The sequence below is a fragment of the Stigmatopora nigra genome, chromosome 9 (assembly GCF_051989575.1).
Source record: "Stigmatopora nigra isolate UIUO_SnigA chromosome 9, RoL_Snig_1.1, whole genome shotgun sequence".
NCBI lineage: Eukaryota > Metazoa > Chordata > Actinopteri > Syngnathiformes > Syngnathidae > Stigmatopora > Stigmatopora nigra.
Window position 1 is genome coordinate 4529630 of NC_135516.1, and position 27146 is coordinate 4556775.

The 27146-nt window shown below is 36.7% G+C and overlaps 1 protein-coding gene across 5 annotated transcripts in view; it reads left to right on the forward strand.

Annotated features, from left to right (window-relative positions):
- The window catches only part of slc6a9 (solute carrier family 6 member 9), a 44620-nt gene that overhangs the window by 8372 nt on the left and 9102 nt on the right, over positions 1–27146 (forward strand). For 3 of the 5 annotated variants that reach the window (XM_077723840.1, XM_077723839.1, XM_077723836.1), the window contains exons 3-9: positions 9178–9296; positions 23085–23241; positions 23854–23985; positions 24606–24873; positions 25780–25912; positions 26040–26174; positions 26856–26959. In XM_077723840.1, the coding sequence (XP_077579966.1) occupies positions 9255–9296; positions 23085–23241; positions 23854–23985; positions 24606–24873; positions 25780–25912; positions 26040–26174; positions 26856–26959 (971 nt within the window). In that variant the 5' untranslated portion in view covers positions 9178–9254. Of the gene's footprint in view, positions 1–9032; positions 9297–23084; positions 23242–23853; positions 23986–24605; positions 24874–25779; positions 25913–26039; positions 26175–26855; positions 26960–27146 lie in introns of those variants that run through there. The other 2 variants (XM_077723837.1, XM_077723841.1) reach the window with 2 other exon arrangements.

A 27146-nucleotide genomic window follows, 5' to 3' on the forward strand; every position in this document is an offset into this window, starting at 1 on the left:
TAACCTTTTGAGAATAATCTATACATACTCCTCACCTCAATGCATTTAAACAACTTTAAATGAATTACAGTGGTTTAGTAACACAACTAACCGCACCAAAAATGAATCACTAATTGACATTAAAATTGTGTATTTGTCAAGGGACGTCTTGTTTGACTTTCTCAAAACTTTTAATCTAATAATCTAATAGTTATTTAGTGTTGTTGTTACTAAATTCTGAATTAAGACAATTATCCTCATCCGTAGGCATTTTTCTTACTTTATTTGGAGTTGACCCTGTATTATAAAAACGACAAAGAAAACAAGGAAATAATATTTGTAATTTCTTCAATAGATTTTAAATAAAGAAATTGTTATTTTTTTACAAGCTATGTTATAATATCCTTTTAATTACAAATGTTTCAGGCTAATAGTAGATTTCACAAAGCCTTACTATTATTTCTAACCTTCCTTTCATTGTCTTTATTTGTTCTCATAATGCAAGTCAATTCTGATATCATTTTGTACTCCTTATCTTTTGTTCCTTCTTTGATACATTCCCAACAGGCCCTCCTTCTGTTCTCATATTTTTTCTTCAAATATTTGCTGAAACGGTTTTCCATCTCCTCTATTATTATTGTACCTAGGTTGTAGTTACCAATATCTTCTAAATTATGATAAGAATGGAATTCTACAGTCTATACCCTGCCTCTCCCTATTTCAAATGAAGAAAAGCGATAAATAAATGGATGTGTTCATGATATCATATATTATTGCTATAAATATCATGCAGCTCTCTCCTAGCCCTCATCTGCGTTTTACAGTGCCACAATTATGAAGTCAGCAACACACACCAAATGCCACACTGTTGTAGTAGGCCATTTATTAGGTACCACCAATGGGTTCCTTGCTTCAGGACACCTGAGCACAGCAACCCTAACCAGCGGGTGGACCTAAACTCATTGCTGTTTGGTCAGAGGAGACAATTTTTAAATGAAATGATGCATGGCTTTCATACTTTACCAGATGATTTTTACTGTTGCTGTAATTGCACAATTCGTACATACCCCCTGTGTTTCACTTTTGTATATGTGCGTGGATGCGCATGTGTTTCACCCTGAGGGGACTATTGCTAATGTGTGTGCTGTAGGCTGTGAAGTGGAAAGAAAAAAAAAAGAAATAGTGGAATCCATAGCTGAAAACCTCCCCCAGGTCACAAAACAAAACAAAAAAAAAAGCTTGATGACATAATCCCCATCACAGTTACTACGTTACAATCTTCATTTAGTATACAGTACCAGCCTTTTACTCATTACAATACGGATTCTAGTTGTAGTAATCCCATAAACTGAAGTTGAATGTATTCAAATATCAAACTTCAATTATGATAACCATTCAGTCCACAACAGGCTAATTAATGAATGTGTCTTTGTTTATATAAAACTGCCTGAGTAAAAATAAGATATATTTTATAGTAGTCTAGAGATAAAACTACATTTACTGTTTTTTTTTTTCCAATTTGAAATTATGTAACCGACATATTGAGTTGCCAGTAAGCCAGTTCAGTAAACAGCAATGCTCAGCAACCGTGCTGACTGCCGCTGGAGCAATGGGGTAACAAACAGATGTGAATGAAGAGAGGAAAGTCTGTGCAGGCATTTGGGGGTTGAAGAGTCAGACATTATTTGTTTGTCTGATCTCACCCACATGATCGACCAGCTAAATGAGGAGGTAAGCAAATGCAACCTAGCGCAAGGGTCAGAGGTAGCTATAAGGGAAAAGGCACTCCTACATGACCCTGACAAAAGAAAAGGTTATCAACTGTGTTTCAGATCACAAGTACTACCCAGGTAATACCTGTAACAATTTACTATCCTATATGGCACAGAAAGCAGGCAGCAGAAGGCTGAACAGGTCGGCAAACTTTATCTTTCAACAGTCAGTTGGTCCGTTCCCCACAGAAAAGAAACTACTGCTTTACATCTTAAATGAAATAGCCTAATATTTTTCGGGCTTACCGCTAATGTTTTTCAGAAGCTTTCTTTGAACAATGAACACCTAGTGAGGCTTTAAACTGTTTTCAAATGTGTTATCAACAAGTAAACCTCATGCAGATTGCTTAAGAAATAACCAATTTACAAATAATTTTACAATATACATGCGTTTGCCATTTAACCAGTACTAGGGCAATCTTTGGTGTGAGCTGAGAAAAAGTGAGACAGAAAAAATGTATACCAATTTTTACTCACAAATTATGGGTGTGTGTTATACTCGAATAAAAATGGAAATCTAAATCTACTTTAGCCTTGTTGGTTAGTCAGGCTTGAACTCCACTATAATCCCCACTTCCAGCCTGCTCTTGCAGGTTAAATTCTTATTTAAAAAAAGCATAGCTGACTTTATTTCATCTGTACACACTTACTAAGGCGGCTGTGCAGGACCAATGTTCCGTTAAGTATCACTTTCCTTCATTAGTTACTTCTTTCCTGATGATTTACATTGAATTGTAACATTTCTATTTGACTAGTGGAAAATTCATGATTCTTTTTTGTGTTCGTTCATGGATTTGTTTCCAACTCATTGTGAGTCTGAGTGGTTGCCTGTCAGTAGATGTGCCCTCAGACTATTGGTGGCCAGCTCAGATTTGAGTCTTCCTTTTGTTTCAAACTAGCTGGCATAATCTCCTGCATACCCCGACCCTGAGGGGGATAAGTGGCTGGATGGCTGTTCTTCTCAGTTGTGCTTTGCCATGTTACACACTTCATTGTCATCCTACCACATGCCCTAAAGGATCATTGTTATTTAATCATGGTTGGACATTTTCTCTCATGTGCAGCTCCAACTACTAACGCAATGTGTAACGTAACACCCTAACCACTACTTTTTTTAACGTCTATTGAGCTTATGATGCGGTGAATCGTATATGTGGAAACAGTTTTAAAGTTGGCCAATATATTGAAGCTGCAACTTATAGTGCGGAAAATACCGTTTTTAAGTTTGATAGGCTTTAGTAAATAAAAAAAACACATAATTCAAACCCAACATCTGTTCAAATTTGCTTATGTAAATTTTGTGATATAACGCAAATCAACCTCCTTATAATGAAAGTATTTATCAAATCAAAGTTTGAACATTTAAATAACACTGCTGACTTGTGGCGTACAGGATTAGTCAACTGACTTCGGTGAGGGTAGGCGCGAGCTCGATTCCCACTGTTAGTGGTATGCTTGAAAGGGCGTACAGTCCGTTGTCTCTCTATGTGTCCTATGCTGACTGCAGTCTGCCTTTTGCCTTAAGTCAGCTTGGTTAGGCTACAGCAACCCCCGCAACCCTTTCGAGGATGCGCGGTATAGAAGAAGAATGAATAATAAATGCTAGTAAAATATTAGGTATGCATACCTTAAGTCTTGACCACAGGTTGAATCTGTGCAGGTGCATTCAGCTCGCCGTCTTTTATTTTATACCCTTATCTTGTAATCTACAAATGTTTAAAGAAATTCTATTTTTGACGCACTTTAAAAAAAATTATAATCGGAAAATACATTAATAATTTTTCTGATACTTGAAGACAATAGAAGCTATAATTTATTTCTACCTTCTTCATGCTTTGTCCTATTACAAGTACAAGTGTGACAGTGGCTTCAGCCACGTGTGTTTAACTTTTGTCACATGTACCTTGCTTTCGTTCCCAGCAATGGCCCCATATGTTTGTCAAAATGTGTGTGTTGTGTGCTTTTTCCAGCCTGATTTGCTCCCCTGCTTTCCCTCCGATGAGCCCCGCTCTCCCTGGGGGTCCGAGGCCGAAGCCTCACGCTATTTATACAGACCCAACAGCTGGGGCCCTCCCAGCCAAAGCAGTGGGGGTCGGGGAATGGTTAGAGAAATTATCATGAAACTTCAGGTTAAACCAAGCGTTGGAAATGTCTAACTGTTCACTTTTTTCATCCGCTATCTTGTTTTACCAACCTAAACAACTACAAACACAGATTGTTTTATCATCTTCCAGCACACTTTAACACATTTTATTCTTTTATTGATTTCAACACTCAGCCTTTTGTGCAAGTTTCTTTTTTTTGTTACTGCTATTAGTTCTTCTATCAATGGCTTTGACAGAGCGTGTCATTTTGCGAAACTTAACTCTACAAATTTATGTAATCACTGCTATAGACTTCTCAAGGCGAGCTCGCCTTCATTTGTGTGTCGCCTATTCTCTCATGTCATTTTATTAAGTGAGCCACTCTTGAAAAGATCAGTCGTATGGATGGTTCCTTCAGTTAAGGGCCTTTGGTTGCAGTTGGAAGAGCCATCATAGGCAGGCTGGGCTAATGAGAGATGAAATGATATTAACCTAATTGTTTTAAGGGACATATATGGAGATTGAGAAAGAAGTAATTAGTTTAGCTGTAAGTTGGCCTAATTTGAATTTGAGCTTTTGGTGTAAAAACAGGTTTTGCAAAGGATATTACTTGACACAAAGTTACGCAGTAAGGAATAAAAGCAATGTCTGTCTGAATAGAGTAGGATTACTGGTGACCAGTTTAGGCTATAGTCCGCCTTTTTCCCGAGGTCCGCTAGGATTGCCTCCAGAACGTTGTGACCCTGAAGGCTATCCTCAAAAAATAAATCATGACTATTGAACACTTGACTATTTTCTTTTTTAAAAATCCTGTTGCCTGGTGATATCACCTTGTCTCAATTGTGTTCAGTGAAAGAACACCGTGTTCAGAGGAAATGGATGCTGGCTAATGTGTATAGTTAATAGGATAATGTTTAAACATTATCATGTTTAGGTTATGAAATCTGGGCTAAAAATGGGCTTTTTAGAAACATGGGCGAAATGTGATATTTTTTAATAATTGTATATTGCCAACAAATTTTGGATAAATGAAAGAAAGTAGCCTTTTTTAAATCTTTTTTTGCTCTGCTATAAGACTAAATTTTGTGAGGTCCAGAACTTGACCTTGAGAAATCCTTGAATTGCCTGAATTACAAATAAAGATCTCTTCAAAGATTTCTTCAAAGATTTTTGGTGCAGATTCCGGGGGTACTGCCAGTGTAAATTAATAACACTTGAATGCAGATTTTATTTTAACAACCAATTTATCCGATGGCCCAGTGAATGTAAAACATATATAAAAGATGCAACAAATAAAGACATTAAAAGCAAGAAACAATTACCTCTTTGAGGGGCCTTGGAATCAGGAGAACAGTTTGCTTTCTTCCAAAGAACAATGGATTTTTCTTTGAATTTTAAAGAAGCACTATTGTTAGGAAACATCGCGCGAGGTGACATCATTTGTATAGTTGCAAGTCAGTCAGTAATGACATTGTGTCTTTCAATTTCCTTTAACTATTCAAGTTTGTGTCTTCGGGTGTAATATTACTGGAAAGGTATTACCATATTCATTGTTAAAACAATGTTGACAGCCTGCCTCATTGTAGTGACAGAATAAAGTGGCATTAGGAATCATTACTCAACTATGGAAATCATTTTTTTTCCTTTTTAAACATGTTTTTCTCATTTTTTCCATTGCCTGTTAATTGTTAAATATTTAAATATCTCGAGCAAGCTGCGTGTTGTTTCTTCTACAGACCATTTCAGTCTTGAGTTTGACTCATTTAATCAGGTACAGCACATATTAATGAACATATTTATATTCATGTTAATGAACGTATAAATGTAAATATGTAAGATTGTAGCCAAGGGCATATTTATTTTCTTGTTGAAGATAAACGATGACACACATATACACACGTAGCACAGTTTTAAACAGCGTTGTGGTCGCAATTTTGTTCATCTAACAGCCAGGCTTAAAAATAATTGGCGAAGAGGTTCTGAGATGTGAGTTCACCTATGTTAATTGGTATTGGACAGAGAAGGTGCTTTGGCTGAGAGCACTCTTTTTGAAGGGAACTGCATAGTCACCTCTAGAACCAGCCCAGTTGATGCTCACCCTGTCTTCCACTCACTCTAGTTCAACTTTTTTGAACAGAAAAGCAAATACTGTCACACTCAGAGACAAGTTTTGTGAACACGGTTTGTTCCGAAGCTTTTCGGAATAAGTGTTTGTGTTAAAACGTTTTGATTATTATTACGTTTTGGATGATTAAGTCGATATAAATCAACCATCTCATTTAGAATAGAATCTTGATAAGAATGGGTTTGATAGGTTTAGATTATGGTGTGTACATAAATAAATTTGATTCTGATCAGATTTTTCATCTGATTAAATGTGTCCATTTAAATGCAGCCAATAAACGGTTAAGTGCAAGACTGTTGTTACTAAATAAAAACATGATTAGATTCAATCCCACTTTTACACAAGACAGGTTGAAAACTCAATGCCACAGTCAAGCAATTGCTCGATTACATTCTTGAAAACAAGCAAAGAGGCATTGTTTTGTTGGAAACACAGTTTAGAAGTAATGAGCCTCTAATGAGTGGCAGGTTCGAGCTATATTTAGGTGAGAGGCATTTGCTAATTGAAGAAGTGTTGCATCTACAAGACATTGTAAAAATACTGTTATTATAAAAGGTCGTGCACCTTGTGGTTGGCATTGTTTGTTTTTTTAATTCAAGGCTTTAACCCATTTACCCTATTTTTTGTGGCTAATAACTACAGTTGTACCTTTTAATTAGTTCCAGAAGTGGTTGTTTTTTGTAATTACACACATTTTACATGTAAAAGCTTTAATTCTTTTCAACCCGTGATGAGATCCCTAATACTACACTTGAAACCCACACACATGCAAACACATAACATAAAATTACGTTACATCTAATTTTCTGAAACACTTATCATCAGGAGGGTCTCGGGGGCTGCTGGAGCCTATCCCAGATGACTTTGAATCGGAGCCGGGGGACACCCTGAAATGGCGGTTAGCCAATTGCAGGGCACAAGCAGACGGACAACCATTCACACTCACACAAACAATGAGGGGCAGTTGAATGTCCAACCCACCTACTATGATGGTTTTGAGAATGTGGGAAGAATTCGGAGTACCTGGAGAAAACCCACTCAGACACAAGGAGAACATGCAAAGTCCCCACATGAGGACTGACCTGGATTCAAACCCAGGACCCTAGAACTGTGAGGCAGATATGCTAACCACTCAGCCGCCTTGCCGACCTCTTACATTTGATAAAATATCTTACAACTCTTGCCTCTGCCGAGCTGGGTTAAAGCAAGAATTGTGAATACTGAAAACAGCACATTTCTTTTCACTTGCACCATAACTTTCTTGGCCCCATAATGAAAAGCAAATAATGAAGCGGTATTAAGCACACTAAGAAAATCGCAAGAAAAAAAAACGTGTCAGAACTCTTTTACAAATAAGGGTCAATGTACAGCACATGAATCAGGAACTCACCACTGGAGCAACACCACCATGGTCCCAAAAAAACTCCTGTAAAGTGCGCTTTTGGTCATACCCCGGATAGCCATTTCAACGGTAATAGCCAATGGGGTAGAAACTCTATCATGACATTGAATTTTTGTCGTTTTGTGTTTCGTAACTTTGAATTTCTCTTGAAGCCAGAGACAAAATATTACCAGCAAGGTTTTTCGTAACCTGAATATTTTGTATGTTAGAGACATTCATAAGTAGAAGCACCACTATATGTATTTGCAAATATCAATTAGCGCCGGATGGATTACCCTTCTGCATATTATTATTTTTGACTTTACATATGCCATAAGTCAGTCAGTCAGTTTAAAATATGAACATGTAAACTCCACACAGGGCTTAGCCCATCTTTCCTATGAAGTCGGGTATTGGTTAGATTCCAGCTCAAATATGTGGGTAAGCAAGAAAAAATATAGGGGCAATGATGCCATTAGTGATTTAGTTTAGATTTGAGTCCATCTGTTTCGTAGTATGGTGGGCTGTTGCTAAAGCTTGCTTTAGATGGCCATGTTGTGACATGTGCATTGACTTTGTTCTTTTTTTTTAACCCTCAACACTTTCACATAGCACACTGGAAATAGTGGCTGTATTACAATATATTCATTATAAGTGTTTTTTCATGTTCAATGAAATTCAATACTGATGCCTCAGTGTTGATTTTCAGCTTCTTATCAACACCTACTTATGACACCTAACTTGTATTTTATTTACAGCAGCTCGTCTCATACATTTATTGGTATGACAATTCCACGCCTGAAATTAAGGACTGACATTCGCCATATGGTAATAGACAAGAACAATATGTGAGACAAAACAAGTCCAAAGGACCAGTTTGAATTTATAAGGGTGTAACTCAGTGAAACATGTGGCACACAAGACCAAAGAGTAGAGCTGTTCTCTCAGTGTGACATTGTGCAGGGTGTGTGTGTGTGTTTGTGTGTTTGTGTGTTTGGTGTGCAGGGGGTGACGGGCGGGAGGCATTGGCAATGTCAGGTTGTAGAGACAGACGAGGATTTGGAAGAGTCAAGTGCCACTGAAAGAGAGGGTGTTGGTGGTCTTCAGAGCTGCAGCAGCTGCCTCTGAAAACAAGTGGATGAAGTAAGAGAGAAGGAGAAAAAAAGCTTAAAAGAGGGACAGACGAGTGACGTCAGGTTTTATTTTCTTCAAGTTTAATCTGTTGGTAGAAAGAGGAGAAAAGAGTGTTTGGCTGCAGCCCATACATGCTCTAAAAACATCGTATTTTACTCTGCTAATCAGTGTACAAGTGCAACACTATATACAAACCACACAAATTCCTCCATCGTTTTCCTCTGCTTCTGTTTATGCATTCTGCCAAGGTGCTGGTTTGACAATAGGCCATTCATTGTGGAGGTAGAGGAGAAAGACTTTGGATGTTTCCTGTGTCTTTTTTGTGAAAGGAGGGCGGGGGCATGAAAATAGGAGGAGGTGGATGTGGCGGAGACGAGGACGGACGGATGCATATTCCTGAAACAGCAAAATACAACTGAAAAGAGGCAAAAAAGAAAAGTAAATCAATGAGAGGAGTGAGAGAGAGAGAGAGACTGGGGTGAGTAAAAAGTAAGAGGGTGACGGGAGGGAGAACTGGGATCACAGAAGGAGGGAGGGGAATGGGGGATAGGGAGAGAGAATGGGCTACCATGCCGAATGAGTGAGAGAGGCGGAGAGGAAGCTGAGCTCCATCCGATGAAATGAGGTGAAAGTAATTCAGCATTAATCAAGGCAGAGAAAAAGGGAGCAAATACTGTGTTTTCTACCCTCTCATTTACTGAGGACCTGAAAGGCAAGGCGTGAATGACGGAACCTACAAGGTCCAGCTGAGTAGCACCACTGGACCAGAGCATCACACCATGTCTGAATCGAACACCATTGCTGCTTCTACTGCGGACCAGGTCAGTTCTTGATGATCGATTTCTTGGTGGATTTTTTTTTTTTCATTTTTACTTGCATCAAGAAGCAGGTCATTTTTTACTCTCGGCACTAGAGAAAACACATGAAGGATCTAACTTCTATAACGTACAGTTCCAGTCAGAGGTGAACTGTGTTTAGATCCTAATTTAAAAGTAGTTAAAGGCAGTTTATAGGAGCAACCAACTTGAGTGTGTTTCTTAGACTATCAAAGAAATGATTGTTTTGCCTGGAGCTGCCTGGACAACGGTACTGGCTCCTGAAAGAATTGAATTCAACAAGACGTGCTATTGTCTACGCCGCCTTATTTTTCGGTGATCATTCAGGAGGTCTGTGACGACTCAATACCCCCCGCACCATGTGAGGGGGGAGACGTAGCTCTTTAAAAACCTGACCACGTGTGGCGGCCCTGAAAAGTTCTTATAAGTAATTGCAGTGGGAAGTCCGGGCTACCACTGTGAGAGATGGGACTGGTAAGGAAGTGGGCCGCACCGCCGTGTGTGTGAATGAGAGTGACAGAGTAGAAAAGTAGAAGGGTCCAGAAAAAGAAGATATTTATGCCCCAGTGCCCTCCCCTACCACAAGTTGCTATAAGCAAACACATTGGCACAGACGTCCTGTTGCTTTAGACGGTAGCTGACTTTGAAACAATTAAATTGTCCTCCCCGTTGAAGATAAACAGGTTATTTATGATATGCCAGTTAAACAAAATGTGTGCGTGCATATGTGTGGACCCCACCATGTTGCTTTGCTATGCTTTAAGCCAAGTCCTTGTCTCCTGTTTCCGATGGCTACTGCCGATTGACTTAGCACCTACGCACACACTGAGGCATCTCTTACATGCATTTTGCATTTCAATAAAAACAGTTATATTTACAGCTTTATATGTCCAAACATTGAATTTTTGATTATCAAAATTAAATTGGCATATTTCATTGTTTGGACAATTCTCAGAATAGTGTTTACAAACTATCATTATAAATATTCTATTACTATACTTCTCAACCCTATTGATTGCGATAAGATACGCAATATTACTTTTATGTTAAAATGCTTATTTACTTTTTTACTCTTTTTATCAGAGCATACACTATAATAATAATACTAATAATAATAATATGTCCAATTACTATTATTATTATTATTATTATAATAGTGTATGCTCACTGATAAAAGAGTACAAAATTAAATAACCATTTTTAACATAAAAGTAATATTGCGTATCTCATTGCAATCAATAGGAGTGAGAAGCGTGGATTCCAATAATGCCAATTTTATTGATATGACTGCTATGGAACTCACATGGATGGTTGTTCAAGCGCTTTTTGCCCCTTTTCACAGTTCTTGAGTACCACACAACATATTTAGCTGTGCCTTAAATATTTTGATCTTTGGTTTGTGGTCTAATATATATAATTTTTTTAGGCGCTGTATGTTAAAGGCTACCTATAATATTCTTCTTTTCAAGTGGCAGTCATAATATTTTTCAATGTTCAGATTTAAGTATGTATTTAAAATTGTCAAACCAAAATGCAAGAATATTAAAACAATGTTATATGCTTAAAAATGCTCAATGCACTCAACTCCCTGACAGAATACCACAAAAAAAACATTAGAAATGATAGAGCTTAATCTTCCACAATTATTCCAAAAGTGTGTATTAGACCAGCATCACCCTCTTGATTTAATTAAGCAATATCTTTGGTCAGGAATTACAACAGTGCCAGAGGTGTAGTGATTAAAATATTAAGCAAGGCTTGTCAAATAATAAAGTTCTACATGAAGCGCTTACATTGATTAGTAAATAGAAACTCCAGAACATAAACTAATTTCTCATAATTCCTGTACAATTATTAATGTTGTACTAATTCTGGTTACATTTACAATTTTACATTTAAATTGTCAAAATATCTCAGCACTCTTTATTATAAGGTAGAAAATGAAGATAACTTACCTGTATACTCCGATAACGATTTTTTTTTGCATTCCTTATTTTGAAAATATTGTAGCGCACGATGAAAAAAAAAACATGAAACTACATTGTCTGACTTCTAGACACTTAATGCACATAGATGCTTTCATTTTGAGTCTTTAGTTACAGCCACACTTTAAAAAATCCCGTCAGTGGTCATATTAATATTAATTTCTGTTTTGGTTGTAATCAAGGAGTTCATCCATACATTTTCTGAACCGCTTTATCCTCACAAAGGTTGCCGGGGGTTCTGGAGCCTATTCCAGCTGACTTTCTTGCATGAGACCCTAAATCAGTGGCCAGCTGATCGCAGGGCGTTATTAAGGAGTTTTCACTTTAAATTCTAAGTGCATTGCCGTCGCAATAATTTTAAGGCTACTTGCTAGAAAAAAATACTAACTATTGACTGAGGCCTGTAGAAGATAAACATGTTTCCAATTATATAAAATGCTAAGCCCAGAAATATTAACAGTTAACCTCTCAGTGGCAGATTGAACTCAAGGTGTTGCGACAGTGGTCTGAATTCCTCCGAATTGTTGACATGCTTGACTAATAATTGAAATAATGAGTTGACATTGACCGGAACTTCATTTATTAACGAGAAGTTCTGACATCCTCCCTTTCGAATAAAACATTAAGTGAAATCATTTGAAATTAATGTCATTGGGGGGCTAATTGCTCAGTTAATGCTTTTTTCTTTGAGTTGTTGAAAATAATAATTTTTCACACTAGACTCTAAAGCCATTCTGCAAAATGCCACATTGCATTAATGTGCCTGATTTATTCCCTAAATTTACTTGTATTCTTGATGATTGATATTTTTAGGAACATAGCTGATCAAAACCAATTTGACGGAGAAAAGAAAGCTTAACAGATTGACCTAAATTATTGGTTTGTAAATAAGAAGATTTTCTGCATCTCACAGTAGCATGCCAAGTAGATAATGTGGCTTATTTTGTTGAAAAGTACATTTTATTCCCAGCGATTCTCCCAGGTTGGTTCCTATACAAACCAATGTTCCCTTTTAGAAAACATGAAGGTTTACGAACTGTTTGTTCTCACGATTCGGTCTGAAATCGTAATTTTCAGAGTTGTTAGTTGTAGAAGATACAAAATTAGAATTCACATGAAATAAAACTGAATGAAAATAAATTGGTCAGAAAATATCTAAGAAGGGGTAAAATACTTATTACGCACTGAAAAATATTGCATTCATTTCCATGCATTTTTAAGGACTGTGTGAAAAATTCAAGAATTTTCCAAACCATGAAAACACCCATAGGAATTTTTCAAGACATGGCATAAAACACAACACAAATATATTTTCGTTTCAGTGCGGGCCATGCGAAATGTACTTTGGAATTTGGTACAGGGACAGCAAAGGTTTGTCCTTGCTGACTTGCCAGTGTCAATTTGAAAAAATAAATAAATAAACGTCTAGAAAATGGTGCACAGACTCAATTTGTGCAAACAGACAGAGATGCTACTGCTCATGTGAGAGTGATGTTGAAATCTTTTTTTGTCAATTCATTAAAGCATAACTTATTATTATTGTTCGAAAACTGATCATCTCTAAAGTATGTATGTATGTATCATGGGCAAACCTGTATCGATCCACAGAGCTTGATTTTCAATTTGTATTGCGTTGATTAAAGAATTGTGGAATAATAGTTAAGAGTGTCAATTGAGGGAAGCCTTCCATAGGTTATGGATTAGCCAGAAGAGGGCAGTGCTGAATGATTGTTGTCTGGTCTGTAGGTTGCCTTTAGGTGAGGGATGGATTCCCATTTGGTGGTTGTGTAATTGGAAGTGGAAATGGTTGTCTGTCTCAGTGTATGCCATAGCGGTATGATTGTGAGTGCAAATGATTGTTTTTCTGTGTGCCATACGACTGACTAGCAACTACTCTTCCACAATTGAGCTTAAAATCACCGACCAACATTGGTAGACACTTTGGGACACTCTTTGACCCAGTCACTTAACACCAACGCAAACAACGTTAGCACGAACATGCCGACCTTATACATAGTAATTTGAAAATCAATTTACCATGCAAGAAAGTAATATAGGAAAATACATCAAAGTACTACACTTGTTAAGGAGAAATTGTGAAAATCTAATTTTCTCCTTATTTTCACTTCACATTGTCATTACATTCATAGTCTTGAGTTGGTGAAGGCATTTCCAACGCATTGTTGATTTGGCAGCCTTTTTAATTTTCGTCACAGTCTTGTGGACGAAAAAATGTAATGCTCTTAGTCATATTTCAGTCATTCCAAAATGTGTTAGTTTTCACCAACAATGTTTTTTTTATAGTTTGAGTCAACAAGTACCTATTCCAAACGTTTCATCTTTAAAATCCAAAGCTTTTACTCCCCCCAAAATTCCCAACATTTTTAACTGAATATTAACCGATTTGTGCAATGGATTTAGACAGTCCAAATACAGATTAAATGGCATACTCTGCATGATGAACTATGTTAAAATGTACTTTCCATAACATACAATGCAGACGTTGGCACCACATACAAACAAAAATATTTGCCTGCACTCCATTTACAACAAAATGTGAAAACGAAATAATTATATGAATAGTTAAAATAATGATTGAGTATTCGATAACAGGAGTTTTCATGTTATCCACTTTCTTTTCTCTGGGTTATCCGCTTTGCTCCCACATACCAAAAACAACCCATGCTTGGTTAGGCACGTTGAAGACTTTAAATTGCCCCTACGAGCGTGAATGGTTGTCCGTCTGCTTGTTCTCTGCACTTGGCTGCCCACTAATTCAGTATCTCTACCGCCTGGTGCCCGTCGTCCACTGGCATAGGCTCCACACCATCTGCAACCCTTGTGAGGATAAGCGGTACCGAAAATGAATTGATGAATTAAAATTATAATACATTATTTACTGAAACAAATTGTATATGTTAAAATAACTAAATTATCTTTGAATAAATATCACTGTGACAAACTTTCAGGTACCATTTCAGTTATTGTGGCCACCAAATTGGTCGACTCCCAAAGGGTCAATGCATAGGGTTCTTCTAATTATGTTTGAAATATAATCATTTATACTTGCGTTGTTTCCAACCAACCATGTTCCGTTATAAACATTGTTAAATACAGTCACCGGTAAGGGCAAGGGCATCACAAGAGGGACACGAACAAACACTGCAAGTTTGCAGGGTGACTAAATACACGAACAATGACCACATGTCATACATTGTGAACAAATGACAAAGTATGTCACATATTCTTCTAATCACTCAAACTCATTATCATCTCATTATATTAAAGTTAACCACGACATGTCACGTCATGGAAAAATGTTCGTCAACGAAATATTTTCGTTATCATCATTGCTATCAAACACACTTCTCAAATCATGCTTATCAAAGGAAACAGTTTGACTACTTATTTTTTCTTTTTCGATTTGTTTTAAGGTCGTATTACTTCCTACATTGCGGAAAAGTTTTATCTAAACGTCAATTGAAGAGCTTAAGACAGAAATGCATCACAGTTATATCCTCGAACAAAACATCTTTCTACTATTTGCTTTAATAAATATATTACTTGAAAAAGCAGGCCTTACTACATAGTATATCTCAACTCAAATGCTCCTAAAATGGAGCAAATTATGAAAGCTAAACAGAAAATGTGTGTGTTTGTGTGTGTGTGTTGAAGGCTGATTACAGTGGGAGGGTTGAGGGGGGCGGGGGGGTGCAGGTGAACAGCTTGCGAGGGCAAACCACTCCGCGGGCTGAGTCTCGCGCATCACTTGACAGCCATACCCAATGAAGGCCTACGCACAAGTGAACTTATTAAGCAAATGAGTGAACAAGGCAAAGGGAAGGGGAGTGTTGCAGAATTGTGTTGCCATAGCTTTAATGATCGGACTCTCTGAAAACCTCACTCTCTGGCAGTATTAGATGCTTCCATTTCATACTACATATTGCTCAGTTTAATAAAATTGCAACATCTGTCTAGATTTTCCAAATATTCTCCCAATTCATTTCAAGTGTTTTTATTTGTTTATTTCGATTGTAGATTTAGTACTTTAAAGGTCCACTGATTCCCCCTGAAGTTACTTCTGAGTACCGACTACAAATACTCTTCTAAATTGTGTGCAATGACCGAAAAGCTGTGACTTAATGGAGTATGAAATTTACTGTAATTCCTATACCATAAGGTTTTCCTGAGAAAGGAATGCCATCCAATTCCATTTGTACAATTAATCACACTCTAAATATTATCTTTCTTGCACACATGTTAATCATCATTGTCATCATACATAAATCCATCCATACATACATACATACATACATATATCTTCTGCTATATTTGAGGATGTTTTGTGAGGGCAGCAGCTTCAGCAGTGAAGCCCAGACTCACCAGCAACCTCTTCCAGTTCCTTTAGCGTAGTCTCGAAACTTATTTAGTCAAGTCTGGAGACATAATCTCCCCAGTGGATACTGTGATGACCCCGAGGCCACCTGAAATCCTCAATAAGTAACTGTACAGGGGTCATCCTCTTCACTTCAGTTCATCTTTTTCTTGGCCTGAATTACAACTGTGGTCTCCAATTTTCTTACTCTATTTTTAAAGTTGAAAACAGACAGGCTAACCTAGCTCTTTGTATGTGTCCAATAAATCAGGATATAAACAATATTTTTTTATTGATGTTTGGTCAATGATTTTGAGGCTCCCATGATGCTGATCTTTAGAGAAGATAAAAAGATGACCACCTTTTGCAAATGGCCATCATTAATACTCTTACTCATGATTGACTTTACCTATGTATATAGTGCATGCAAAAAAATATTTTTGGTGATATTATTTGGTTGCCAGCCCAACGCAGGGCACAAGCAGACGGACAAACATTTATCCTCAGACTCATACTCAGGGCTAATTCAGAGTGTACTTTTGTAAACATATACTAGTCTTACTCATATAGTTAGATATACTGACCTCGGGATAATTTTTCATCTATACCAATACTTTAATTTTTGGATTATAAGGAAGGGTATTGCAGTATATGTCACAGTACAAAGTACCATCACAATCACCTCAATTTATCCAACATTTTCAATTCATCCAACATTTTTCTACACTTACTGATGAATACTTAACAAACATCTACTATGTTTATCAGTTATGATTACTTTGATCGAATCCCATCTTAATGTTTAATAAACCTACTTTTCATGTTTTTTGGGATGTAGTAAAAAACTGAGAATACATAACATTGTAAGGTCATCAATTTTATTCATTCAAAATAAACAGCAAAAAAAATTGGGATGAGATTCTAACTAAAACATCGGAAAAAACAGCAGTTGCGTATTGTTGACTTATTTTCAGTTAAAATACACCTGAGCCACCTTTGAAGATTACCAATTGAAGACATTTCCAGTCTTAACTTTAACGTTCATTCTTTTCTTCTTCATTTCATCTTCCAAATGGTTGCGTGGGTTGCTGGAGCCTAACCCAACTGTCTTTGGGAAAAGGCAGACTACACCCCAAACTGGTTAGTCAGTTAGTCATAGGACACACAAAAAGGCAAATAACCATCCACACTCCCAATTATACTGCCACCAGCAGGAATCAAGCCCACGTCTGGCCACACTGTTGTCAGGCGAGTGAATCTCTACACCACAAGGCCCTTAGCTTCTACTTTCTGAATGAAAGTTCTACTATAGAAACATTTTTCAACCCTTCTAAGCCTGATGCCTCATCTATTGATTGTTGTCATTTAGCCAAGCAAAAGGTTTTATTCAGTTTCTGTCCAACAGGATCTTTTGGTATGTGGCTCCCAATGGTGAAAGGTTGAGAAGCCAGTCTACACTGTCTTTAGGCCTATTACTCTCACATCAGAGCTTACTTATAAAGAGCGCTTAGAACAGTCTGTTTTTAGGGGATCCGGTGGGCTTTTTTTCCTGTAATGGTTGAGTGGTTTCAGTCATTGCAAACAAGGATGTTTACAAAATTCTGCATAGGCTGAATAAAAATTACGTGTGCCACTTTGAATAACTCATCCACCATCTTTGATTGGAAAATAAGATACATATTTTTGTAGTTGTTGATGTTCAATTTATTGAAAACGACAATTTAAATATCGTGTCACATTTTTTTCAAACATGCTACCCATTTTAGTGGTACTGAATGAATCTGATAGGAATATGTTCCATTCTTGACCTGCTCCATGATGAATTGCATAATTTATTCTTCTCCTATAGTAGTTTTCAGAAAAGGGGTGATGGGGGTGCTGTAGCCTATCACAGGTAACTATCAGCTCTTGCTGTGGTACGTTCTGAGCCAGATATAAAGTAACTTTTAACACTCCCAATCACACTTTTGGATAATTTCAGCTTACTATGCGGTAGAGAGGAGACTTGAGTCGCCGGAGGGAACGAAGAGATTTGAAGAAGTGCATGTACGATCAATAATGTTCCTGCCATTATTCGCTCAGAGCGCCGCCATCTTATCTATTACGAGTAGTTAAACATGCTCTGACTAGCCAGATGCGAGTAGCCTTGATACTTGTGTTTGTAGTGTTTACCATGTCAGGACATCCCAATATAGGTTAAGGTTGATCGAAAGTCTTGTGGTTGATCATTAAAATATCAGGCTTGATACCTCCGTAATTTGTATCTCTTGCAATTATTGCATCCAGAGCCTTGGTGAAAACTAGACTGCGACAGAAACACTTGCTATTTGTACTGCTCGTGCAGGATACACCTTTTGGGAAATCAAGTAGACAATACCTTCGATTCATACAGTATCTCAGAAATGCCACGTGTGATGATTTTTCTTAATATTTTCCCTTCAATGTAACACATTTGTACTCCAATAAACCATAAATATTGAGGTGACAATTGTGAATCAAGGGGCGTCTTATACGAGAGAAATTGTAAAATTCAACAATTTTAAGTGTACGGTTTATATGCGTAGACGGTCAATGTGAGAAAATACGTTGACATATTTGGTTTCAAAGAGACACATGCATTCTCAAATGAGGCTCAGGTGTTCTTTAAACAAACTCGTCTTTTCAACAGGCCTTGACTTTGATTTTTGAATATTCATATTTTACTCTGACTGATACACTGATATCAGCACAACTAAGTGTTTTGATTTTTCAGTTTTACAATGTTATGGTAGTACTAACTAAATTTCATTGACACTAGTGTTTGTATTGTTGTGAAATGTAAATAAAATTGACTTGATCGATGCACGTGTTTCAAAAAACTAAACATTAACTCAAAAGGGACCTTGAAAATAGGCAAAAGTTGCTAAAACTAGGGGGTGAATAAGGCAAGGCCATGTGTGGTCTTATGTAAAGCCCAGATGGTCCAAAAAAAAAAAAAAAAAAACGTGACAGAGAAATTGAGTCAGTGACTGGCTGACCCCACAGCTTACAGGAACCAAGACCATAGGCCACAGCACCTGGGTGCAAATTTAAAGGTCATTTGAATTGTGAACATATAATGAGAAACTATGAAGTTTTAGTTTTTCCCATAATATCAAAGTGTATCATTCTTCGGTTGAGTTAGTCCCTCAGCCTGGAAGCAAACACGCTTTGTTTTGACATGAGTACATTTCCTAACCAATTTTTTAAATTTAGCATTTCTCCAAGCAGATTTTTTTTCTTTTGTTTTTATTGCTAAACTGTTTATTTTGTTGCATTTGTTGCATTTATTTTATATGTACATGCAATGCAACTTTAAACTAGTCCCTGGGCTTGCAAAACCGGTAACTGCTGGTTTGTGAATAAAGCATACAGCTGTTTTTGTTTTGTAAGAATGCCTTCTAATCCCAAAGCTTTATTTTATTGTTTTATGCATTTTTAACAATTTCGGTAAAACATAATAAAAAATCAAACTCCCATTAAAAGTACACAACAACTCAATTACCAGGCATAATTTTATATTAATCACAGTTGGTGTTGTTGTTTTAACTTTGCCACCCTGATACAAAGCAGCTAGGTGGTTTGTGATTGTTTGAAATGTCTACACCTCATTACAAATCTTGGAATCCAGTGTGAATGAGATTGGAATATTTAAATGACCACAAATCAAACAAACCAAAAGCAGTACAAATGCTTTTAACTATTATCAAAAAAAAAAAACTGAAATCCATCTAGATGCAAAATATTGTATTACTCAATTCTCTGTAACTTTTAGTCTGCATAATAAAACCTAAATTTGTGATACATTATCACATATTGTAAAAATGTACCTAATTATAAACTTTGTTAACATACTTAAAACCTAGTAATCACTTGTTTAGTTTGAGACTATGGCTGATTTGTCTGAGCTGAAACTTAAACAGGACCTCCATGTTCAAACATCTGCGTGTTTTCTCTGATAGCCAAGTGTGACATACATTATATATTAATTTTAGAAAACTAAAACAGCAGACAGCTGCACGATCTCTCCCTCTCTCTCTGGCTTTTTCTTTTTTCCAAAATCAACTTTACACATGGTTTGTGCAATCTGTAAACTGCTGCGAGAGCACATCAACACCGCTGTGAAAGGTTTCATTCTACGCAATCTCCTCACCAACACATGTTTGTTTAACTCCCTGGTTGCGCCACCTGCTCTAAGATTAAAGGATGCTCAAGACAAGACCTTTCTCTATCATCACACCCCCCAAAGACCTTTGCCCCCAAAGCACAGAACTGGGTTTTTTTAGTGGTTGGGGGTCAAACTCCTCACCACATACCTAATATAAAGCTCAAACCTTTAAATTGTCTACTTCCGTAATCTATGTTGGTGGTTAAGTGTATGTAACATGAAAGGAATATGGCATTTTTTTTAGCCTGGTTGAAACTTCAGTATTTTCTTGTTATACAATGTTCACTTTGTTTTGTACGCTGGTCAGGAATTAAAAAAACACCCTTAGACGTAATGATTAATGTGAATGGGAATCACAATATACTTTAGGCTTATTCAAAATGAAAAAAATGAGTAATATTTTTTTGCCTATGCATTTCATATGCTCTACTGAAAAAAAACAGACTAATGTCTGGTGACAGGCCTTCTAAAGAATGGCGTATGGGTTTACAGTAGTACCTTGAGATACGAGCTTACAGCGTTTCGGGACTGAACTCGCTTTGAATGGTTTTGCTGGTGTCTTTTTCAGATGCTTGCTTTGGTTTCAAGTCCATTGAGTTTCCGCAGATTATCGACACAGTCTCGTTTGCATCCAATGACCCCCATTTAAATGGCCTCAGATAAGTCATCAGCTGTAGTCACTCATAATCACTCAAAAGAAGTTAAGAGCCCATGCCATGAAGCTCATTTCACTGACACAACTTTCTAAGTCACCAAAATTGCTGTATGTATATTTTTGACCCAGCAGATTTGATCACTTTTTTCTGTTCACCCATAATACAGTCATAAAAGAACCAAACTTCATGAATGTTTTTTGTGACAAAAACATATCTGTTCCAATCGCTCTATCAGAGAAAAATCAGAGTTGTAGAAATAACTGGAAACTCAAGAAAGCCATGACATTATGTTCTTCACAAGTGTATGTAAACTTTTGACCACAACTGTATATATGTGTTGGATACACACACACCTAACCCCCTCAGATATTCTCACAAGAGTTAATTTTGATATCTTTGCCAAACCCATGAATATGTTCAGCCTCCTGAAAACTTCTGGGCCATTGATAAATAGTTATTAAAAATATTCAGCACAGTCAGCCACATTAGAGGATTCCCATGCTGTTGTGCTGACCTCTAAGTTAGGGATAAGTAGTACTTTACTGTTTGCGTGCCGCATGTCAAAAAAGCCTTGCAATAACCAAAGGAGGAGAGTGACACAGCTGAACAGATCATGCCAGCTAGTTTCACTCGGGAAATTTTACTAGTATATTTGATGTTGATGTCGCACGAAGTGACTTGCCTGGACTATTAAAACAATGAATACTTCTGTCAACCAGAAAACATTTCAGCCAACTGCCCAGCATTATCGTTTTGTGCAGTAGGACAATGACCCGTCGGTAGGGTTTAAAGTAAGTAACTAAACGTTTTGGAGTGGCCACTCAAAGTCCAGACTTAAGTTAAATACATTTGTTGTGGTATAACCTAAAATGGTCAGCCCTTCCCCAAAAACCCAATATAAATGAGTTAATTCATTTGGCAATCTGAAAGATTTGATTTTGATAAGTATGTTGAAGATCGGTAATCGAGTGGTTAAAACATCCACCTCACAGTTTTTGATGGTTTGGAGTTTGCATGTTATTAGGCTGGTTGAACACTAAATTGTCCTTAAGGTAAATGTATGATATTCCAGATGGAAGGCAGCAAATACTTCAACAAGTACATTTAGCTGAAGCTGTACAGAAGGTGAGGAGAGGGTATCTGCTGGGTAATCTTGTAATCAGGATGTCAAGACCATATGCTCAGGGACTTGTAAGTTGTTGACATCACTTTAGATTCTGTCTGCTGCAGTTGATTCACCTCATACTGAACTTACAAATGAAAGTCTTTTCCATAAGATATCAATGGACATATGCTTGATTTTGGTGGTTTTCTCTGGGTGATCTGCCTTCCTCACATATCCCAAAAACAAGCATGGGACGCTGGTTGAACACTCTAAATAGTCATTAGATATAAGTATGTGAGCATAAAAGGTTGTTTGCCTCACTGTTCCTTGCGACCGGATGGAAACCTATTCACTTTGTTTCCTGTCTATTACCCATAGTTGGCTGGGATAGGGTCCGGCACCTCTGCAGCGCTTATGAGGATAACTGGATCAAAAATGAATGAAAGAATGAATCAATTCAATATGTACTTCTAAAAAAAATTAAATTAACTGAAGCCACATGTGCCTCCATTCTATCCCTCCCTTTTGACGTTCCAGATTTCATTTATTTTTCTCCTTTTTTATTATTTTATTTTTCATTTTATTGTTTTTTTCTCTTTATGCTCCAACCTCGGGTTTACAACTTAATACATTATGATTTAATACCTAGAGGTATTTATATCATAGTAAAATGACAGTAGTTAAATGAATTCAAGTAACCTCACGGTCTTAGGGCAGTGCTTCTTAACCCTGTTAGAGTTGCCAAACCCAACCAGTTTCATTTGCACATTCACTTAACCCCACCAGTTTCATATGCGCATTCACCAAACCCTACTTGAATGCAAAATAAAGTATGATTTTTTTTTAATTCAAGATATATCAATTCCTCGCAGCACTGATTGGCCGAGCAATGTCACATGGTCATGTGAAGCTTCACCGAACCCCTGAGACCGACTCATCGAACCCTCAGGGTTCGATCGAACCCAGGTTAAAAACCTCTGTCATTGAGGTCCATTCGGCTGACTTTGGTATGGTCAGGCGGGGGGTCGATTCCCGTGGTGGCGGTATGATTGTGAGTGCAAATGGTCGTTTGTCTCTCTGTGTACTCAACGGCTGACTGGTGACCAGTCGAGGGTGTAGTATGCTTTTTTCCCAAAGTTAGATGGGTTAGGCTCCAGCAACACTTGCAACCCTTTTGCGGATGTGTTTTATGGAAGATAAGAATAAACTAATTTACTTCACCAGTAATGTGTTTTACAAAATGCATAAAGCAAATGACGTTGCATACAACGGTGTGGTACTTGTTTACTGAGTTTTATGGAAGCTGGTGTTTTTGCAGAATTTTGCTAAAACCTCTCTCTAATCAATCAAAAAGGTTGAAAGCAAATAGATAATCCACTTGGCATTGACGTCTCAGAATATATAATACAATGGGTATAACCTATCCAATTCAACATTAACATGACATTATTGTGATTTTGTTGCAGAATGGAGCAGTTCCAGGTGAAGCGGCGAATAAGGATGAGAACTCTCGGAGGGGGAATTGGGGAAATCAAATTGAGTTTGTCCTCACAAGTGTTGGCTATGCTGTGGGTCTGGGGAATGTTTGGAGGTTTCCTTACCTCTGCTACAGAAATGGAGGAGGTAGGCATTTCATCACAGAAGTTTTTTGACGGTTAGTTACGTGTTTTAACGTTGAGGTCTATGTATGTGTTTATTAAACTTAAACGTAAGTTGAAAAATCAAAAAAATATTTACTAAATCTTTTAGACTTGAACATTTCTTTGTTGTGTGCTAAAAATGCGATTTCTCATCTGAAGTGACAAAATTGCGTACATTTTCTTGATTTCTGTATATGAAACCTACTTGTTGTTTTTTGTTTGTTTGAACAATTAGTTGTGCATTTTCTAGTTTTTATTTCTGCTGCTTATTTTTCCAATATGATAGACATTTTGAAAATGATTACTTGATTTGACTTTTATTTTACTTTTAAGTAAATATGGGTCAAAATTGACCCTAACATCATATATGTTACTTTAGTTCATATTATTCGAAGGACAGTATAGAAAACTATGGTCATTTAACCGATGTGTTCTAATACTTCCCAGAAACAGTTTGGTGGCATAAAAACCTTATAATTCAACTGTGATTTTTGGGGGGCATGTTTTAAATATTGTAAAACGAGTATTCTAGAATTCTCTTGGATCTTGAACGTATTTCTTAGTGATGACTAAATTGTGACTGTTCTTTCTCTAGGTGCCTTCATGCTACCATACTTTATCATGTTGATTTTCTGTGGCATTCCACTCTTCTTCCTTGAGTTATCCTTCGGCCAGTTTGCCAGTCAGGGCTGTCTGGGAGTCTGGAAGATTAGTCCAATGTTCAAAGGTTTGTGTGCTTGTAATGTATACTAGACTTAGATTTCCCGAGAAATAAAAACTGTTATGTACAATATTGGGAGAGAGATCATCCTGACAAATCAAATTTGAACATAAGTGCATTATTAAACATTACAATCAAGCAAGATAGTTTTACTGTTAAGTCAAACATTACTGTTTTATAACATTTAAAATGCATTTTTTTATATTCAACTAGAATAATAATGCTCTCAGTCTTCCTTGAAAAAATATCATGGAAAAGTAAGTTTTGTTTTTGTTTTTTTAAGAGTAACTAACCTCCCACAATGTGTCAAAGCTGGCAAAGGATGTTGCGAATGGTTATTAAATGTAGGGTCACTTCCTTCTGTTATATAGTCCAAGGTTTTGTTTATCCAACTATTTAATTCAACCACCAATGTCTCAATTCAGTGGCATGTCAAAAGCATTAACACACTTCTTTTGAAAATAATGTATTTTTCTTAATGTCATGCATACATTTTTAGGCACAAAAGTGATGCATATTGAGTGATCAGTATTTTTGACCATTGTAATTAGTGCTTCTTTTTTAAGTCTTTGAATGTTTGTAATCTATCACAATTTAGCACTTTCTTTTCTTTTGTTCTTCGGCAGGTGTTGGTTATGGAATGATGGTGGTGTCCACCTACATTGGCATCTACTACAATGTCGTTATTTGCCTTGCCTTCTACTATTTTTTCTCATCTATGACAAATTTGCTACCATGGACATACTGTAATAACCCCTGGAATACACCTGATTGCAGTGGAGTTGTGTCTCAAGTAAACACTACCATGGCTAACGTCACCCGCAGCATGGTGGAGGGAGTGACTGAGTTAGTTAACCGCACCAAAAGAACCAGCCCAAGTGAGGAATACTGGAAGTAAGTCCCATCAAAAGACCATTTTGAATGTTGAATCATGTCTGACACTGGTTTTGAATCACTGCTCAGCCCTTCCTATCTAGACTTTCCATGGTCTGTCAGTGCTTGTATGTCCACCAAAATGTCAAAGACATGTTAGAGTGAACACATTGTGTTCAGAAATATACCCTCCAATTGATTGGTGGTTAAGGTATTTTGTCTTGAGTGGACACTAAAGTCATTTTGCAATCATTTGAACAATTTCCTGCAACAGAAAGGCACTTTCTAAAAAGAGTGTGACTTGTTTGAAATATGTTATCTGTGTAAGTTTTTGACGGACACAGTGCTTTCAAGTGAATTTGTTTTGTGATTGATTTTTTAGGTTTTGAGGGGACACCTTGAATGCTATTTGGAGCCATGTTAGGATCAGTTATGCAATTCTTTTATTTGAATTGCAAGGCCCAACATGCACATGTTAGATAAGATTGGTTTCCATCTACTTTCTCTCCAGTGAACATTTAATTTTTTCTAGCTGCCTTCAAATTTAGGAGATTTTATTGAATAATGTACAGCTTATTTATTAAGTGATACACAGTAAGTTTTAAATAAGGGGCCATTTCAAGACACTTTCTTTTTTAATTAAAAATATATATATTTAAAAAGTTTACAAAGGTGGGTAAAAATTCCTTGTATATAAATAATCTGATAAATTGAACATATATTATGTTACAAACCTGAAAAAACTAGATTCAAAGTTATAAAGAAATGTCATTCCAATGTTATGTAAATGTGAAATGTGAGCTTTTGGTGACAAAAAAATTAAGATGAAATTGTAGTTGTGAAAATGTATAATCTGGTCAATATGGAGCAACACAGTTTAAAGGATGGACATAAAAAGTTTTTTGCATGTTTTTTTTCCCTCCCCAGGCATTATGTATTGAACATTTCTGATGACATTGGAAACTTTGGAGAAGTGCGTCTTCCCATACTGGGATGTCTGGCTATATCCTGGGTAGTCGTCTTCCTCTGCCTCATCAGGGGTGTCAAATCTTCTGGAAAGGTCAGTTAAACATCTTTGAATAAGTGTAACTTCAAAAGAAATCGCAGTTGGATCCAATGAACACAGACTGAGCATGTCAACGCTGTTCTACAGAAGTCATGAAGTTCTTGTTTACATGCATTTGCAGGTGGTTTACTTTACAGCCACATTCCCATATGTTGTACTGACCATCTTGTTCATCCGTGGGATTACGCTGGAAGGAGCCATCAATGGAATAATGTATTACTTGACTCCACAATGGCAGAAGGTCCTCGATGCAAAGGTATTTTTTTTTGACCCGGCATTTAGGTATTTGCATAAGAAGTTTATTTGCTTTGATATGTTGTGTTTCTGTTATGGTTAATACAATCTTAAAAACAATCATATTTTAAATTCGGAAATAGAAACACATTTTTGGTAAAAGTCATCATTTTTAATAGCTTAATAACATCAATATTTAGTGGTAGTTATATACTATCTAATATTAATTTACAAAGATTTTTTTATTTTTATTTTTTATCCAGCCTGCTTGTCCCAACCCAATTTTCCCTCATTATTTGTCACTTGCATCATTAAAATCGATCAAAACAAAATAATTCTGTTCGTGTTGTTACGATTTTACACATGTATTAAAATGTTCCAGAAATATTTATTTCTTGAGAATAAAAAAACAACGAAAAACGCTGATCGCCACAGCAATGTGAAAATAAATGGAAGAGGACGCATGACATCACTCAGGACCAACTCTGGCAATCTGGTCAACAGTGCAAAGAGATTAAAACATTTTTTGCCTTTTTTGGTTAATTTTACAAAGAAAGGGCCTACTGGTTGTAGTAGCTCAGTAAAGTTCAATCTATCTATTTAGTAAAGTAAGCCCTATGGTGACAGAATAATTTAGAATGAAATAAAAATGCCTGTTTTCCAAAACCTTTTCAGTCATCTATTTGTTGTGTTTTTTTTCTAGGTGTGGGGCGATGCTGCTTCACAGATTTTCTACTCCCTAGGATGTGCCTGGGGGGGTCTTATCACAATGGCTTCCTACAATAAGTTTCACAACAATTGTTTCAGGTATTTTGAATTAACTGGAAATGTCACTTCACTAATCACAGCACAAGGTCTTTTTGCATTAATATCTATACAGATCCAATTTTAAAAACGACATTTTTTATACCAGTAGTTGTTATAAGAAATGTTTATCCTGCATTCTGGCTATAACAGAATATTCTCTTTTTTTAATCACACTATGTCAAAGTAA